This window comes from Psittacula echo (genome assembly GCF_963264785.1).
Source record: "Psittacula echo genome assembly, chromosome: 9".
NCBI lineage: Eukaryota > Metazoa > Chordata > Aves > Psittaciformes > Psittacidae > Psittacula > Psittacula echo.
Window position 1 is genome coordinate 21,338,943 of NC_137745.1, and position 18,108 is coordinate 21,357,050.

The following is an 18,108-nucleotide window of genomic DNA, read 5'->3' on the forward strand; positions in this document are numbered from 1 at the left end:
CAGAGAGAACACAAGGAGATGCTGAAATCGTACCATCCTGCTCACAAACTTCCCCGTTTAGTTCAGTTGCAACATGATTTTTGTTGGAAATAAGGCAAGAACACGGGCTTTGTGCCCAGCAGGACCCAAGTCCTGAGCTGTGTTTCTGGCCAGCTGGATGAGCTTTAAGGTCCCTTCCAACACAAACCATTCTCTTTCTATGATTCCATATACCATCACCTCCTAATGGGAGATAAGTAGACACAGACAGAAGCTGACTTGAACAGTGAAGACAAATATTGCCCTGTCTTCTTGTGATAAGTAGCAGCACTGGTTTCCCTAGCCGAGCAGTACCTGGAGGCAGAAACCTGTGGCAGGGAGGGAGGAGGAGGAGGTAGTGAAGGCTATGGGAAGGGCGGGATGTATGAAAACTGCCTGTTGCTTCTGTAAACGGCAGTCCGTAAACCGGTTTCCTTTAATAGCCGCAATTGCTGTTGCGCTAGTTAGGTGGGAGCAAGCACATGGATGCTTACTCATGCTCAGCTCACACCTTGGCTTTGTGTGGAGACACACCGGCCGAGTGTGGGGAAGCCATGCTGTGGTAGGATGAAGTGCTTCCTTGAGCAGATGCCAGAGCAGTGCTGTATTGAGAGGTTCAGGAATTACAGTTCCACCAGCTACAGCCAGCTGAAGCTTCCGAGGATGCATCATGTTTCCTGGCATGTGGTTGGAGAGAGCGGAGTTAGTTTGGGTTCAGGCACAGGTCAGTCTCCACCAGAAAGCTTTGAGGGCTCTGTGTGATGTTTTCTACTGGAGATGGACCCGTTTCCAAGGATTTCATGAGGGCAATTGCAAGAGATGGAGGTGAAGAGGTTTCTCCCCAGGATCAATTTGCTACCCGGCCAATACCCAAAGCTTGTTTAAACACCGAGGTCGCGCACAGAGGCACTGCAGGCCTGCAGCATCCTAAAGCCTGAAGGGAGTCTGGGTTAACTTCACATGACTGTTGAAAGCAGACTCTGATCCTCTGCTACCCCAGCCATTGCTGTAGTAAGGAGCAGGCTGCCATTGAGAGCAGAGGGGTGTCTGCAGAAGTGTTTCCATACAGTGAAGAACTGCTGTCAGTCGTCGCTCCTTGTGTTTTCCTGCCAGCTTGCTGATGAGAATCTGATGAGCCCTGTATTTGTTATATTGCCTTCAGGTACTGTTTGCCAAATCCAAACTTCTTCTGTAACCGCAAATGGAGATCAGGTGAAAGAACCGAATCCTTCAATCCTCGCTCAGATGCCACTCACACTCATTTCAGGTTTCAAGGCTTTTGTATGGTTGCATGGCCCCTGTGCTCAGACCCGAAAGCTGGAGCTGAAGAGCTGTGTAGATGTTTTTACTGAACAACAAAAGGAGCTCCTTGTGTTGCAGCATGACAGCTTGGAGGTTTTCCTCCTTGGTTCTGACTGTTGATAGGGCAGAACTTCCAGAAGCGTCTAAATCTTCTTGACAGCTTCTGACAGCTTCTGACACAGGGCTCTTAAGGCACAAACAGTCCCAGGAATCTTATTCAAGTGTTCTGCAGACAAATAATAACCCAAGCCTCTGCCCTGTGGTGTCCAAAGGCTGAGTTCTGTGACACCTGCAATTGTGCTAGAGGAGAGAGGTTACAGGAACACCTTGCCCCTCTGAAGCACTGGGGTTGTTTCTGTTCCCCCTGGCTTCCCAGAGAAATGAGGGGTCTGAGCATCTAGCAGGATGCTGTCAGGCAAAGTCGTGGTGCTGCCGCAGTGGGAATGAAAGCAAAAGTAGGGCTTTGCTGTCAGAGGGGATGAAATAACAGCAAGAATTTCCTGGCAGAGGTCTCTTTGCCAGCTTCCTTTTAGGTTTCATTCACTTGATGCATTTCAGTGCATGCGTTCAAATAATGTTTCTCTGAGAAGTGAAGGGCTGTATTCACTCAGCCAGGCTGCACCTTCATCTCTGTGCCTAGTCAGCAGGCAAAAATGTGGGTCCTCTGAAGAGTAACTGAGGGCTTCAGTAAGACACTGAGCAGGGAAGCTGCCAAGAGCCAGGTAATAGGATCTATGCGCAGAGGGACTTCGCCTGGCTGAGTCTGTTGGATATCAACGTGATGGGTGCACAGGAGCTTTCTCTCATGTTGATGTAGTTTCTGCCTTAAACAGCCTGGCTGCTGTGTTTCTCAGTGTCTGGCACATCTGCCAGCCCCCAAATGGGGGCCTGTGATGTCTCTTTAGGTGACCCAGGACCAGGGCTGAGGTGGAAGGTCACTACATGTAGATGGAGGCAGAATGGATGTTGCCTGTGGTTTTCAGGGGTGTCTATAGGATAAAGGCTCACCCTTCCAGCACTGGCTGTGGTGTCTCTGTGGGGTTACCTGCACCTGGGAGAGGTGGGACCCGTAAAGCCACGATGCTTCTGCTCCAGAAAGTTCATATTCTCTGCTGTGGAAGGAGCAGCATCTCCATTTCTTCAGTATTTGGAGCTATAATAATAGACGCTGCGCTCTGAAAACCAGCCTGTCTGGCAAAGTGCGTTGATAACTTGACAAATCTATTGACCAGGGAATGGCACAGGAAGAACAGACTCCTCCACACTGACTTTTTGGAATCCTCAGTGATACTACAGAGCATTTGTAAGGCACAGCAAGTTCAATGTGCTACATGACCTAACCTCACCCTCACTAATTAGTATTAGACAGATACCAGAGCATCTTTGCAGAGCTGCTGTTGTGTTTGCAGCATGCTCTGCAAAATCCTTCTGGTTCCGACGGATACTCTTTCAAGTTGTCTAGTGTGAGCAAATACTTTGAAGCAGGTGCTAATCAAAGACTTAGAGCAGGACTTTCTTCATCCAACACCTTCTTTAAGTTTAAATATATTAAGATCAAAGTGGTTTCCTGCAGCGAATACACTGTCTAAGAAGGCATTAAAACCTCAGTCACAATGAAGTTGAGGAATTCACTAGCTGTAAGCTGCTGCCATTAATGTTGTCAGTTCATTTAGAATTCATTGTTAATGTACTGAAAACGTCCACCTTGGAGCCTTCGAACTGTTTGGTGGTTGCTGATGTTGCAGTGATAGATGATACTTTTAAACCAGTAAGTCATGGTTCTGCTGCCAAAGCTGGATTGTAAATAGTCACCAACCAAAGTTCTCTCTGCTTTAGTTGAAATTCTGTCTTTTAGAGTGCCTTGTAGCATCAGACATCATTGCAGGTTATAAAGTTAAGGACAGTATTTGTATTTGAAACCACAGGGAAATACTAATCCCCAACGAAATCAATGGCCACACTTGCACTGTAGGAGCAGTGTAGCCACCTGAAGCCCAGGATGGAGTTATCCATCTCAAGGATTGATGCTGACACCCATCTGCATCTTCAGCGTGCTGCAGACCATGGTGGCAGACAAATGGGAAAGAGCCTGACTGTCCCATGAGGAGCTGACTTCCATGTGGTCTGCCCTGCTACCTCCTGGTGAGGACCAGGTCGATGGTAGATGAGGATGTCAATCATTTCCCCCTCTGTTCAACCCCCCCTCAGCCATTATGTACTTGCCCTGTGTTTGCTGATGCCCGAATGCTGTTGCTGGATTGAATGTGCTGGGTTTTCTTGCAGCTCTGGAGCCTTTGTGGGTTGGTTGCCAAGTTAATGATTTATACCTTAATGCTCCATTTAGGGCCCTTGTGTTCATCGCTCACGGCGCTGGGGAGCACTGCGGCCGCTATGACGACTTGGCTCAGAAGCTGACAGGACTTAACTTGTTTGTTTTTGCCCATGACCATGGTGAGTAGCCTAAAACCTTGATTTACAGCAACCCAGGCCTTTACTGAAGTAAATGCCATTAAAGCTACTCAGCAGTGAGAGAAGAGCCAATGAAATATTTACAGCTAGGCATAAATGAGAAAGGGATCATCTGTTGCTTTGTAAAGGGCTGGATATTGAACCTGTGATAAGCTATTCCTGTTTACCTTGAGTTTGCCTTGTCCTTGACATTAACTGCTGGTGCTATTTTAACCTCTCTGTACGTGTTTATTTCTCTTTCACCTATTCCTTGAGGGATGAAGAGGTGGTGTCCACTGTGGAAGTAGGACTAGGAGCCATTTCTGCTGGATTCATGCTCAATGTCCTAAATGATCCCAGAGGGGAGGCTGACAGCATAGCTTTTTTATATATATATATAAGCTTGCTTGAGTTTGTCTGTGTGGCATAAAGTCCATGAGGAAGGAGATGCTGTCAGTGGACCAGAGGCTATATGTAGAGTTACTGAACTCCAAGACACACAAGCGATTTGTTCAAAGCCACTGTGGGCCTCCAAGAGAAAGCAGCTGCTGGCTGTGCATGCTTAATGTTGTGCCTTGGTCCCTCATTCCCTTAGAGGAAGGAGGGATAAAGGTTTTAAGTAGAGTAAAATAACAGTATTTGAAGCAACAAACCTAGAAGGCATGATAAAACATTGGATTTATCGCATGGATCTGATACAGAGGATGCCTCTTCCGTTGATGGAGAAGGGCCTTTGGGGTGAGGGTTCCTTTCAGGCGTGTTTTATGGTGTACAAGAAGACGTTTGTTGCTCTCTTTTTCCTTGAATATCTTTTTGACTAGAGAAGGATAAATATTTCATGGTTATGTTTCCATAGACTGATGTTGCCAGATTCATTAGTTCACTTAGCACAAATGTGGTTGCTCAGGCCAGTTAACAGCTTCCTTCTCCCGCTGAAGCCTAGTTTGGGTTGCAAATTCAGTTTGGTTTTCTTTGTCAGCAATGGGGAGAGGGTAAAGAAGAATCAGAAAGCAGAACAATGGAAACACAGTTGTGTTACACAAAGAGCTAATTTAACTGAGCCTAGATTCTCTGTGAGTTAGAAAGACAATTAACAATATTTTAGGCTCTGTTAAATAGTCGTTACACCTAAAGAGGTGAGCGATGAGGATAAACTTTGGTGGGATACAGGATACAGCCTGGGATGGATGCCAGCAAGTGCTAAGGACATAAACACCTCCATTGCCAAATTTGCTTAGATTAGACTTGGAAGTTTATAGCTTTCCTCCACCATTTTCTCTATTCCAAATCTCTTGCTCCCTCTTTGCATCCCTTCCTTTGGGTATCTTTGGGTGATATCAATTATCCAATTGTGTTAGCAAAATACTTGCCTTGTGGTCCCCATCTCTTACAGTAGCCCATAGTCTCACAAGCTTGGCGTAGCTTTCCTGACCTGGCCATTTGTTCTGCTTCTGCTATTTGCATGGATAACATGCCTACTAGAGGCACATTATGTAGGAGATTATGAATGTAGTTCCACAGCGTGGCTAGCGTGATTTCCCAAATGAGTTAGGAAGTTACTAGGGCTGTAGCATGCGTGACTTGACTGATTTAGATTGTGTCTATGCTTCAGTCAAAAGAAGGAAAAATCATTTCCATTTATGTTACTGAGCCTGTAGGTGCTTGTGCCCTGTCCAGGGCTCTGCACCATCTCCTGCTATGCTAGGCTCCAGCACAAAGGTTGGCACTACACAGAGTAACAGCATTCACCCAAATTTGTGTCTTAGTATTGCCCCGTGTGAGATGTCACCGACTCCATTCTCTGTACATCAGGAGTTGCACATTTGATTTTGGGGTATTTCATTGTAATCCCCAGACCGTTGGACCTCATAGATATGTATTAGACGTTTTCACTGCTGTAGTGAAAATCTAATTCCAGAAGCCCTCTTACATCTAATATTATTAAATTGCTTTGGTTTGTATCAGTCCCATGAGAGAGAAAAATGGAATTTCTTTGCAATACAGCATTCTTCCCATGGTCTTTTCTGTGGTGTTTTCTAGAACCCAGGTAACATTTCTGGGTTTACTTGGCATGCAGCTCCATGAAGGCAGAGCTCCTGCTGCTGGGCTGCGCATTTCTGCAAGCTCTGGGTATTCTGAAATGCCATCTCACTTTTTCCATTTCCTTTCTAGATTACTATTATTTTATTATGGCAGCATTCCGAGGACAGGGAAAAGAGGCAGACAAATACATGTGCTTATTGGCAATCAATTTAGGAAAGCCCTCTTAGAAGGAACAGCCGTGGGAGATTCATCAAACTGGAGTGATATTGCGATTCTTCAATCAGTCGAAGGAGATTGCAGCTCCTGTAGTTATAATGCAGTACTTTTTAGGGATCTGTAAAGCTGAGAGCCAAGGAAAATGAGAACAGAGAATGTGGCTTTTTTTTCTCATACCGAGCATTTTCAGTCGGTAAAGCACATGATGTTCCAGCTATGCTCATCTCTCTTCCTATAACATCTCGTTTGCTGAGATCTTATTCTCTATGCTTGCATTCCATGGCCAGAACTCACAACAACCACAATTTCACCTTCAAAAATGCACGTCAACTAACAGCGCTTACAAAAACATTTCCAAGATGCAAGTGCCACAAAGATGGAAGCTGGCCCTTCCTAAGGTTCTGTGGCTGTCTTATGTGACGATGAGGAAGGTGAAATACGTATCCTTAACCTGGCAGCGGTTTCCAGCCCTTGGATTTGCATGAGGACAGCCCCCATAATCTCCTGCTCTCTCCAAGCGGAATAAACCCTTTACCTGTCCTGGTACCCAGAGACCTCTGACTCTCTGACTCTCTTTGAAGCTGTTGAATTTCCCACTCTCGAGTGATGTGTAACCTCAGATCAAAGCAGAGGGAAAGGTTGCAGCTCTAACAGCTTATTCACACGCTTTAGATGTTTCTAGCTGAAGTTCAGCTTTCTTCTCTGGCCCTGCTGCTACTCTGTGTGTGGTGAACGTTCGGGATGGGTTTGCAGGTCCCCTCTCAGATACCTACTGCTGCTTGTGCTCCCCGTTAATTTTCTTGCTGTTTTCCACTATGTGACAAAATGCTTACTCCCAGAAAGCAGAAAATAGCTGGAGCAGAGATGTTTCAAACACATCAAGTATCAGCTGGTTTTGGTTTGGGTCTTTTTCCAAGTGATTGCTGTGTTGTTCTTGCAACTGTTAAAAGGCCATTTTGTTGATGAGAACAGAAGGCTTTTATTTATTCATAGCGCTGGAGAGGATTGATCTGCACAGAAAGGTTAAAAAGGACTAAACATGATCAAACTGGGAGGGGGGAAATGACTAAGAAGGATGTCAGCGTTAATAAGAGCAGGAATTAGGGTCGCGCTGTGAGTGAGAAGTGACAGCTCATGCACACCAGCACGAGGGAATGTTCCTGGAGAGCACTGCTCCCCGACGATGCGATCAGGCAGGCTTTGGGGCCATCTCCAGGGATGGAATCAGGAAAGCCTTGGCAAGCGCTGTCTGGAGCTGGTTTGCAGCACAACTGTTCCTTGGTGACTGTTAGCAGGGCTGGGTGTGGGACCGCTTACCCACAGCAATCTGTTCTCTTTCTGCTTCCTCCCATGGAGCCTACCTAGCTAGAGCAGGGAAAGTTTAAACTGCTTTCCTGCAGGGACATAGGAACGAATGGCACTGCCTGCCTGCATTCCTCTCACAGGAGGCTTGCAATAGGCTGCGGGCAGGTTGATTTGTTTTGTTCCAGAGAAGGGCTCCTGGCCTCCAGCATAGTACATGAACATCGCTGGAACTAAAACCTTCCGTAGCACTGCTGGAAGTAGCCACTGGTATGGACCCATTAGCATTTGCAGGAGTGCAAAATGACTCTTCTCCCCATGGATCCTGTCCTCATTCATGCCCGTCGCAGGAGGAGGTAGCTCACATAGAACTGAGATTTGCTTGCACAGGAAGTTGCACTACCTGAGCCATAGCAGCAACTGCACTGCTACTGATAGGCTCATCCTTAGACAGATGCAATCATGGGCTGGGAAACAGAATATAGCACTAGCTGTGTACCTGGATTGGTGCATCCTCTTCTGGGCTCTTTCTGAAGTGGTGGAAGTTGTTCTCCCAGGAGAAATTCAAAGTGCTGCCCAGCCCCATGCATATATGCAGGTCCTGAAGGTACCGCATGCTGCGGACAGAGCTCCTGTGGCAGGGTACCATGGCTCGCAGGCACAGAGATCTGCAGTCATGCAAAACCACAGTGTTTCCCAGACACTAGTGCTGGGGGGGGTAGGAATGCTGTTATAGTTTCCAGCATGGAGCGGTGACTGCAAGGGGCAAGAGGAACCCCGTTGTCAGGCTGAGCTCCCCTTGCTCCCTCTGTATTCCCTCTGCATAAAACCCGGCTCTCCGAGAGTCAGGAAAACTCTTTCTTTTAATGTTTTTGCTAACGGTTCCAACCTACAGACTCCTGGCCCGTTCCTGTTTGTCAGATGAGGATTGCTGCGGAGGCATTTGCCACTGATAGTTCGTTAGAATTGCCAAGCACAGAAGGAAGTTCTTTAGAGCTTCAGATCAAACTTTGCGAGTACATTCCCTATGGGGAAAAGAGCCCTTTTGTTCTTCAAATTATCTTGACTTGCCTGTCTTTCAGTCTTTTATGATATTTCGTTTGGAGTGGAGAGAGAGCTGCTAAGGGATGATTAATCTGTCTCACTGTGATACAAGTGTATGGACATAAATCTGTGCATATAGCTCTGAAAACTGCTAGAGCGAAAGCTCGTAACAGAGCAAACCTGACAGGAATATAAGGGAACACTTCAACGATTCCTTGACCCTTGATCCACATTAAGAGTCGTATGGACCCATGAGCCCTGTCTGCAATTCATCCATTCTCCCCTTTTAGCCCAGGGGAAGATGTCAAAAGCAGGCGCTGATGCCTGCTGCATGCTGTGTGGGCAGAGACGGAATGTGAGGGATATACTGGAGAAGAGCCATGCTGTTCTGCCCCACCTCTCATATTCTCCCTTGTAAGCATCTGCTACAGGTTCCTCTTAGCAGGGGGACCCCGGAGGAGATGGCCCTTGGCCGCAAAGCACCACCAGTGCCGGTTTATCCCTGTTTTGACTCCATATTCGGTGCGGTCCCGAGCCAGCCTAGCTCACGCTGGCCTTCCCCTCTCCAGATGTTGAAGGACGGGTGCAGTCAGGCTTATCTGCCCTCCAGGGCAGCGGTGAGGAACGCTCAGCATGTGCAGGGCACACAGGAGGTGAAACCGCAGCTAGGAATTACAGGGTGAGAGTTCGGATACCGTGGTGCACCATGTCACCCCTTAGGCAGTGAGCAAACTGTAAGAACCCAGACCAAAGTCCTTCTATAAACCAAATAGCTAATAAGTAACCTCACTTCTGCCACCCTGTTCTAACTCTGTTCCGGTTGTGGGGATTTTCTCATGTAAAGTGGGGCTACAGCATCTGCTTCTCCCAACACAGATGTGAATTAGGAACTTCAAGACCAAAAAGCAAGATTAACTCAATTGGGAGTGACGGCTGCTCTTGTAGCACAGGACCTCAGAGCAGCAGGGACAGCTTGCTAAGGAAAACCGGTCCTTCAACTTGAGCCTCTTTGACATTATAAGCCAAATGATTCATGCTGCGAAGATGCAACTTTCCCCATGCATTGGACAAGCTCTTGAACACACTGTTTGAACTGGATAGTGTGTTTTCTCTTTGCTTTCTCCCACATTGCTGTGTGGAGTTGGGCTCTGTTGGTGGTTGTGAGATGGTACCTCCCAGAGGGGCCACAGCTTGCGTCCTTACCGCACGATGATGCTGACATGTGCACAGAATACAGGGTAGCCCAAGGGGAGTAACCTGTGGCCCAACTGCAAGTGCTTGGAGCTGGGTTTTGTTAAAGAAAGGTGTGCCCTCTCTTACTGTTGTTTTTGAGAAGCTCATTGCAGACTTGTGCAGCCCAGTTCTGCTCTGTCATCTCAGCTTGGAGTCTGCCACTTTAGCACTCAGCCCCTATTCACACTGGCATCACAGTCCCGAATCCCTGCCTGCACCACATGGCATCTTCCAGGGCTGTAAGCATGGCTTCTGTTTGAGGAGAGCAGCTCCTCAACAGTGAGAAAAGACGAGGTGAATCATAAAAGCAAATACCTCCAGAGTCTGGCGCTCCAGGGGAAGCCACAAGCTGGGGCTTGGAAATGCAAGTGTGGCTCTTATTTAGTTTGCAGATGAAACAGCACCGCGGAGCCAGGAAGCAGCTAGAGCACAGCAGCCTGAAGATAAAGAGGCAGTGAGGCTGCACACGGCTGCTGGCTCTGACAGGGCACACGTAAACCACAGTGGAGCGTTGCGCTTGAAACATGTGGGTCAGGAAAGGTGCAGGGGATACTCAGAGATGTTTCCTCTCTGTTCCACTCAGGGGATGAGACTTTGTTTCATGGACTTGCCATGAGTAATACTGGATCCAAAAGTGGAGAAACATGGTGCTTTCCTATCTTTTAGGCAAGGGGGGTTAGAAATTGTGAGCACTGGATACGTCTTTAGCAGAGACACATGGAGACAAGTAGTAGACTACAGACTTGTAGTATCACCTAATGTGTGCTATGAAAACGTGCCAAACCAAGCTGGGCTGCTCAAAGCAATCTATTTGTGTATCTGGCCAATTATTTGGTTTTAAGTCAGGCTTAATTGTGGTATCATCAGTGATACAAGACAGGCAGGTTAGCTCTGTGCTACAACCCAGAGCTGGATGCTGGGTGCAGGCCTTGTTTGGATGGGGAGGAAGGTGATGAAAATGCTCTTTCATCACTGCCCCCATATGTGGACATCACTGGATGGTAATGCTGGACTGCAGTAAGGATTGCCAAAGAGTGGTTGTGGTTTCTGCAGTTCCCCCAGTTACTCTGCTCCCAGCAACAGCGCAACCATTTCCTCACTGCTGTAGATCCACCCTATAACAATAGGTTATTGAATAAACAACGACATATCATCCAGTTGATCTTTGGCTCAGGTCCTGGCTGAGCTGAGCTTGCTCTTTGTGCAGCAGAGGTGTGGGTTGGGACACCCTTGCCTCCCATCTTGCCCCATCCATCTTCTGTCATGAGCTCCATCAGGTGATGAGAAGGTGCTGCAGATCCAGCTCTCCTGGCTTGCTGCAAGCCCACTCGATGAGGGGAACCCTTTTGGGGCACACTGGGATCTGAGGAGCTGGCTCTTTACTCCCAAAGGAAGGGGCCGTGCAACCCGCCCTCGTGCTCCCAATTATTCACTGCTTACAAATGAGCAGAGGGAGAAATGTCAGTGGGTCATCCCACGAGACAGTGCATCTCCTCAGCAGCTGCCTCCTGAACAAAGCCTCGCTGTTGGCCTTCACACAGGGAGGCGTGAGGCTGTAACAACGGGCCCCAGTGAGAGGGGATGCAGTGGTGGGAGGAACAGAGTGCTCCCTTCTGAGCGCAGCCACTCTGAGCGTGGGGCTGTCAGCACTGGCCACTTTCCAGGCTGTGCTCCTCAACCTGTCACTGTTAACTGTTAACAGGCTGCATGGCACAGGAAAGACATGGCATTCATTCGGGGAACTTAAAAGGCTTCCTTCTTCCTATGAGGGTTGAGCCCTTCTCCTTCCTTTCCGTGACTCTGCCTCTCAGATCAGAGATGCCCTCTGTGATAAAGAGGAGTGGGCCACTGAACACTGGGACTAAGTGATAGGAACTTTGGATGAGTGGTCCTGATAACCAGGACAAAGTGTTCGCTTTGGTGAATAAGAGACACTAAAGAGGAAAATGGCCTTGGCTGAACGAAGCTCATTTTGTTCATGGTTTTGCTGCTTTCGTCTCAAAGCTCTGTGCAATTGTCACCTGTACTCAGTCTGCACAGATTTAAATGGGTCCCCACATCAGGGTCAATTCTGCATCCACAGCTGCTCAGGTAAATCCAGGATAACTGTGTCACCATGTCAGGAAACAGGCTCAGGCATGTAACTCCTAACAGCATTTCCTATTAGTGAAGGGGGGTTGGCAACCTTGTGTAATGTTTTCAGCAGCTTACTTGCTGTCGCATAACCAGCTTTGCTAGCTGCAGGCAGACGTCTGCATGCAAGATGCTTGAGAGTGGAAGGACAAGGACCAGATGGTTATTAAAGAGCCAAGGCTGAGAGAACAGATCATTTCACATTGTTCGTTATGTCTGTTATCTGGGGCTACTGGACAGACACCAAACTTGCTTCAAACTGTGCTCCAGGGATCATTTCCTTCACTGACTTCCATGGCAGGACGTTAGTTCATACCAGCAAGGGCTTTGGCCTCAAGAAGAGTGAGAGGAACCTGTATTCTTCAAAGGAAAATTAATAAATAGATGCTGCATATACTATCAGTAGGCCTTCTCCATTAACTGTGTGGCTGGTGGGATGGAGAGCGCTTTCAACCAGTCTACAGGGGTACCAGGCCATGGAAAGTGAGCACATGCTGGAGTGCTGCTGTTCATAGGGACCTTGCCAGGCTGAAGAAATGGACTGGCAGGGACCTCATGGAGTTTTAACAAAGGCACTTGTGAAGCTCTGCAATCGGGGTGGGGTAACCCCATTCAGCATTAAAGGTTGGGCACTGAATGAATAGAAAGCAGCTCTGCAGACAAGGACCCTGGGGATCCTTGCAGGCAAGTTGAACGTGGGTCAAAAGTGTGACCTTGTGGTGAGGAAAGCCACCACATACTAAGCTGTGCTGGATAGATTATAGCTGGCAACTCAGGAGAAGTGATTGTTCTTCTCCATTCAGCATTTTTGAGACCACATCTGAATCATTGGGTCCAATTTGCTGCCCAGTAAAAGGAAAACATTGATGTACTTCAGCAAGGCCAAAAGAGGCTGTCACAACAATTAGGGTACAGGAGAACAAGATGTATGAGGAGAAGCTGATAAAACTGGGTTCATTTAGCCTTAGAAGAGAAGGGTAAGAGGGGATCTTATTGCTGTCTACAAGTCCTCAGTGGGAGGGCGTGGAGACAGCAGAGCCAGACTCTTCTTGGAGGTGCATGGTGATGGGATGAGAGGGAATGACACAAATCACAGCATGAGAAATCCCAATCATGCACAAGGAAAAGGTTGTCACCATGAGGGCAGTGAAATGCTGGAACAGGACCCAGACAAGCGGGGAAATCTCTGGCCTTGGGAATGTTTAAAGCCCTACTCAAGGCTCTGAACAACCCAATTGAATGGGAAACACTCTGAGTAGGGCCTTGAACTGGATAATCTCTATGTCCCTGCCAGCCTCAGTTACTCTTTATGAACTAAAGCTCATCCTCGCTGCTGGTATTTGGGATGTTGCTTCCAGAATTAAAGAACAGGAAGTTTTGAAGTGGGTGAAGAAATGACCCTCTTAAAAGGAGACTTGTCTGGTATCGACAGGTAAGAGCTGCTTCATCCTCAGGGAGATGCTTTTCGATGTCTTTGCCCAAGGAGAAAGAGGAAGCGTGTTTATTTTCACCTTCACAGGGACAGATTTTCCTTAGCAACAGCATCTCCGGCATGTGACAAGCTTTGCTATTGTTTATTTCTCAGACGTGCCTAATTTGGAGGAGGTTGGTTCAGAAGCTATTTACTAATGATTCTTCACCTACGAATACGTCTTCATACCCATGTGGATCTTGTCACCCTGTTACAAATGACTGCTCCGAGTCACTGAACACCGTTTGAAGAGTACAGAACTTTAGTGTATGTAACTCTTGTTGGCTTAAAACATGCTCTGGTTTCCTTCAGTACCTTTTAGATTGAGACCAGGTATCAAAGGAGCACAGTCTGCCCCAGGTTAGTGTCTAGTTCAGCACTAACCCGGAGGAACAGACTTAGTAAGGAGAGCAGCATTTAAAGAGAGCTGGTATTTGCATTGAACAAAGGCAAAGGACAGGCAGCTTTACAAAGTAAAATGTATAACCGGCTGATAAATGACCTAAAACTGCCACTTCATCTTCATTGTTAATGCACTTTGTGCCCTACCTACATTGGCAACCACTGACTAAAGCTGTTCTTTATGAGCTACTGGCTGCGGTATCGCAGGGAATCATTCACTAAAGGAAGCAAAACTTTCTCAGATTTTGAATGAGAGAACTGATCTTCCTCATAAGAGGAGTTGGGGTCTGAAGGCACGGGGAGCTCACTGCGGCTGCACGCGTTTGTGGGTACGGATCGAAACTGTGACAGTCTCATTTGGGTTTGCACTAAAGGTTGTTAATAACAGATTCCCTGGGCCTGCCCCAGCCAGAACTGCTGCACTGTGGTGGTTAGCACAGCGTGAAACACCGTGAGCTCGTACAGGGTCCAGGCGTCCAACAGCCAGGCATCGGTCCCCCGCAGGGCACGGTCCTTTCATGGCCCATATACTCCTATGAGGTTAAGGCTTGGGGCCAGGGCTGCAGAAGCAGCCTGTGTGCTTAGGAGTTCGAATGTTCACTGTTTGTTTGTTCGCTCATTCATAAAGCATGGTGTGTTGTTACAGAGCTGCTGTGCCTGGTTCAGACTGGTGCCTTTCCTCCATCAATAACTAGCCCTGGTGATTTCCCTGGGGGTAGCTCTGTCTGTTACAGACCATGAGCCCTTTAAGGAATTGTCTCACAAGTCCTAAAACTAATAAACATCTTTCTTACTCCAAAAGATGCAGAGCCTTCCTAAACCCCAATATGTTCTCTGCAAACAAGACGTTGAACATGGCAGCAACCAGCCCTGAAAGCCAAACAAACAATGAATGAGGGGGAAATTAATCCTTTTTTGACTCACGTACTTGGATTCTTCCCTCTTTAATCAGTCTGAGCGTTGCAGAGAAACATATTTGGTTACAGTGCCTGGTGTTTTCAGTTAATCATGTTCCTCCTATTGCACAGTCATTTTGAATGTGAAACAGGACATTGGTTTGTTTATTAAAACATACTCCTGTTAGCAGCACAGACAGGAAGGCACTCCCTGCGTTATCTGGGTTTCTATCTGTATCTATCTATAGCATCCCTCTGTTGTTCACACGTGGCCAAAGCTCAGGTTTTAAGCCGGTTTGGTTGCTCCAAGCCCTGTTCTGCTGGAGCTCGCTCTCCCAGGCTCCTGATCCTCTGACTCCTAGAAACCCCTCACCTTCTGTCCCGGTGTATTTCTGCCCACTCATGTATCGTGTAGCCCTTGGACCTTCTCTGTTCCTGCCTGTCCTTCCCCTTTGAGGCATCAGGCTGGTCTTGCATGTGCCAGACCTATTTCCCTATTGCTCCTTCAGGGATGGTGCCAGTGTGTGCACACTGCAGCTTCTCTTTCATGTCAGAATGCCTTTCGTTTAAAACCACGTTTAGAATGTGATTCTTAGGTGGGTTGGGGGTTTAGCTCTCAATTACTTGAGCTCTGGTGCCTCTACACACAATACATGCTTGCACCCTCTGAAGGTGGTAGCTAAATGTCACTAACTTCAGTGGGGCCAGAATCTGACTCATGGGTTTCAAGGTTGTTTTTCTTGTTTTAGCAAGAAGCTGACATGTCTTGGAGTGTTCTTTAGGGGAAGAAAGGATTCTTTTAGCTGCCAAAGGGGCGCACAGGGAACTCTGGGAGTCCTGGCTGGTGATCGGGGAAAATGATTTCAGGTTTGAAGAAATGAATCTGCATTAATCTCTGGCAGTGTGATCCTCTTCATTTCCAAGCCCTTTAGTAAAGCAGAACATCTGCTTGGCCTCCAGTTCACTCTCCAACCCAGATGAGATTTTCCAGCACCACAATAACATTCCTTTCAGCCTTGAACATCTCCTGCCTTTATAATAACAAAGTGAGGACTGCAAAAGATCTCACAAAACCTAAGGCCATCTGGAAGAAGTCTTACCTGAAGGTGTGTGTGGAGCCCACTTTGAAGTCATCTGTGCATTCTGGCACTCAGGGAGCTGGTTGCAATGGATGTGTTTGAGTTTCATAATGCACGAAAAGACATCAAATGCGAGCTTGTCAACCCATTTCTAAGCAAAAGCCAGTCCTCAGGTGGCAGCATGTCTTGGTCTGTGCCAGCTGTGGGCAGATTTTAGTGACCTGAGGTAGAAAAGTTCTTTTGCTTGATATTCTGAAGACTTCCCTTGGTGGCACATAGCTTTAGGTCTGGGTACAGGCTGCTGTGTTTCAATAGAGCAGCAGTTTTAGGAGCCAGGGATATCTCTTGCAGGTAGTGATCCCCATTAATCATATGATTGATCCTATATAGAATCACAGAATCATAGAACAGTCAGGGTTGGAAAGGACCTAAAGATCATTCAGTTCCAACCCCCCTGCCATGGGCAGGGACACCCCACACTAAACCATGGCACCCAAGGCTCTGTCCAACCTGGCCTTGAACACTGCCAAGGATGGAGCATTCACAACCTCCCTGGGCAACCCATTCCAGTGCCTCACCACCCTAACAGTAAAGAATTTCTTCCTTAGATCCAATCTAAACATCTCCTGTTTAAGTTTGAACCCGTTACCCCTTGTCCTGTCACTACAGTCCCTGATGAAGAGTCCCTCCCCAGCATCCTTGTAGGCCCCCTTCAAATACTGAGCTCCAAGAATGCAAAACTTCCTGTGAATGGCTCTTTACGGGCTGTGAGGGAGCTTGAGCTGGTGAAGAGTAGCAAGTAACTTTAGTAGATGTCTTAGAGTGAAATATCTCACCTGTATTTAAAGGGAGGAGGCAGATAAATAAGAAAGATTAAATGGCAGCTGTATAATGTTTTCTTATGTCCAAATGTAAGCATTCACTCTCAGAACTGCTAAGGAAGGGCTGTGGATGGAAAACAATCAGTCATATGTCCCATAATAGCATGCTGGTTGACTAGTTTGGTAGTTCCGTGTTCTTTGACTGAATTTGTATTCAGGATTGCACCTGGGAGCTTGACCGCTTCACAAACAATGCAGTAAAGCTACTCAGTGCCAGCTATGCCTGTGCTTTAATCCACCCTCCATCAGTGTTCCCATGGGTGGGAACAACCTCTTTCAATCCCAGGTGAGATTTCCCAGGGCATTATAACCGATGCCACAGAGCCTGTCCTGTGCTGTCAGGGGTTAATGTCTCTGAAGCTCCCGTCTGCAGGTTCCGTTCCTGGGGAAGGCTGTTATACCCACAGCATCCCTAATGCTGGGATTTATTCCAGGCTTGGCAGTACTCTCCAATTTGAGAATCCTTGTTTAGCTTCAAAAGTGAAGTAAAAAAGGAAAGTGCTGAATAGTAGATGGTACAAAGCCTAATGCTCTCAGCCCAGATCCCTGAACGTTGACATCCTCTACACTGCACTGATTTTCTAGTTCTGAATTTACCAAAGACAAAGCGTGCCAGGAGACCCTGGCAGTTTGTCTGATGCTAAAAAATAGGCAGCCTGGTCCATAGTGGTGCCAAGTTCATGCTCAGTTTTGTGGAAGGGGAAGGGAAAGGGGGTTTGGGGCTTGTCTGAGCTGTGATTGCTTGACCCAGCCTGTTATTTTGGTTACAGTCCTGTGCCTTTTCATGAGCTTTGCACCTATCTTGCCCAGATTTTGAAGAGAGCTTTCTCTGAGCTGCCAATATGCCCTCTTTGACTGAGTGCCAAGCAACTTGCATCACCCAAAAGCAACATACAGGTCCGTAACCATCAACAGCTCAACACTTGTACCTGTGTGTTGTTCACTAAGTGCAGACCTGCCAGCTAGTACTCATTGTCTACTGTCAACCAGCCGTGGTTTGAAATGAGTAGTAAAGCACAGAAAGCAATAACCTGCCTGTTTGATCCGGGCTTGTTTGGGAGATAGATGGATATGTAGCGAGGATTCAGAGTTGCAGGGAGGGGAGTTACAGGGAAAAAGGGCATCAAGTGCCAAAAAGCAGCTGAAACAATGACACTGAAATCAATCTCTGCCCAGAAAGGACAAAGCTTTGCTGCAAGACCAATTGAGTGGAGCTATTTTCTGCCGTGCTCCTTTCCCCATGCACCAGCTAAATACCACCCAGCCCTGAGCCAACTGGCAGCCGTGGGGCTCTGCTCTGGCACGCTGGGCAGGGTTGTTCCACCCAGGAATGCTCCCTGCCAGACCTGCTTCATCAGAAGGGTTCTTCTTAATTGTGTTGCTCCTGGGCAGGTCTGGCAGGGTTTGAGGAGCTCCAGCTCTGTGCGGGTATAGCAAAAGCAAGCCTGCCCTTATTTCAACTAATCCACCTGCCACTCACCCGCTGAGCTTGTGCAAGGTGGGTCTACAAAGCTATACAAAGGTGTTCCCTTCGTGTCTTGTCAGGAACAGGGACAAACCCGGTCTAATGAGGGTGGCACTGCCATGTGGTGATGTCAAGGAGGGAAGCAAGGAGCAACAATCTCTTTAGCTCTGTGGGA

The 18,108-nt window shown here is 47.5% G+C and overlaps 1 protein-coding gene across 1 annotated transcript in view; it reads left to right on the forward strand.

Annotated features, from left to right (window-relative positions):
• Positions 1 to 18,108, forward strand: part of MGLL (monoglyceride lipase) — a gene marked incomplete at its 5' end in the record, with an annotated part of 52,301 nt that overhangs the window by 15,165 nt on the left and 19,028 nt on the right. Inside the window, 1 exon segment of the mRNA XM_080625501.1 lies at positions 3,665 to 3,771. Within this exon segment, the coding sequence (XP_080481627.1) occupies positions 3,665 to 3,771 (107 nt within the window).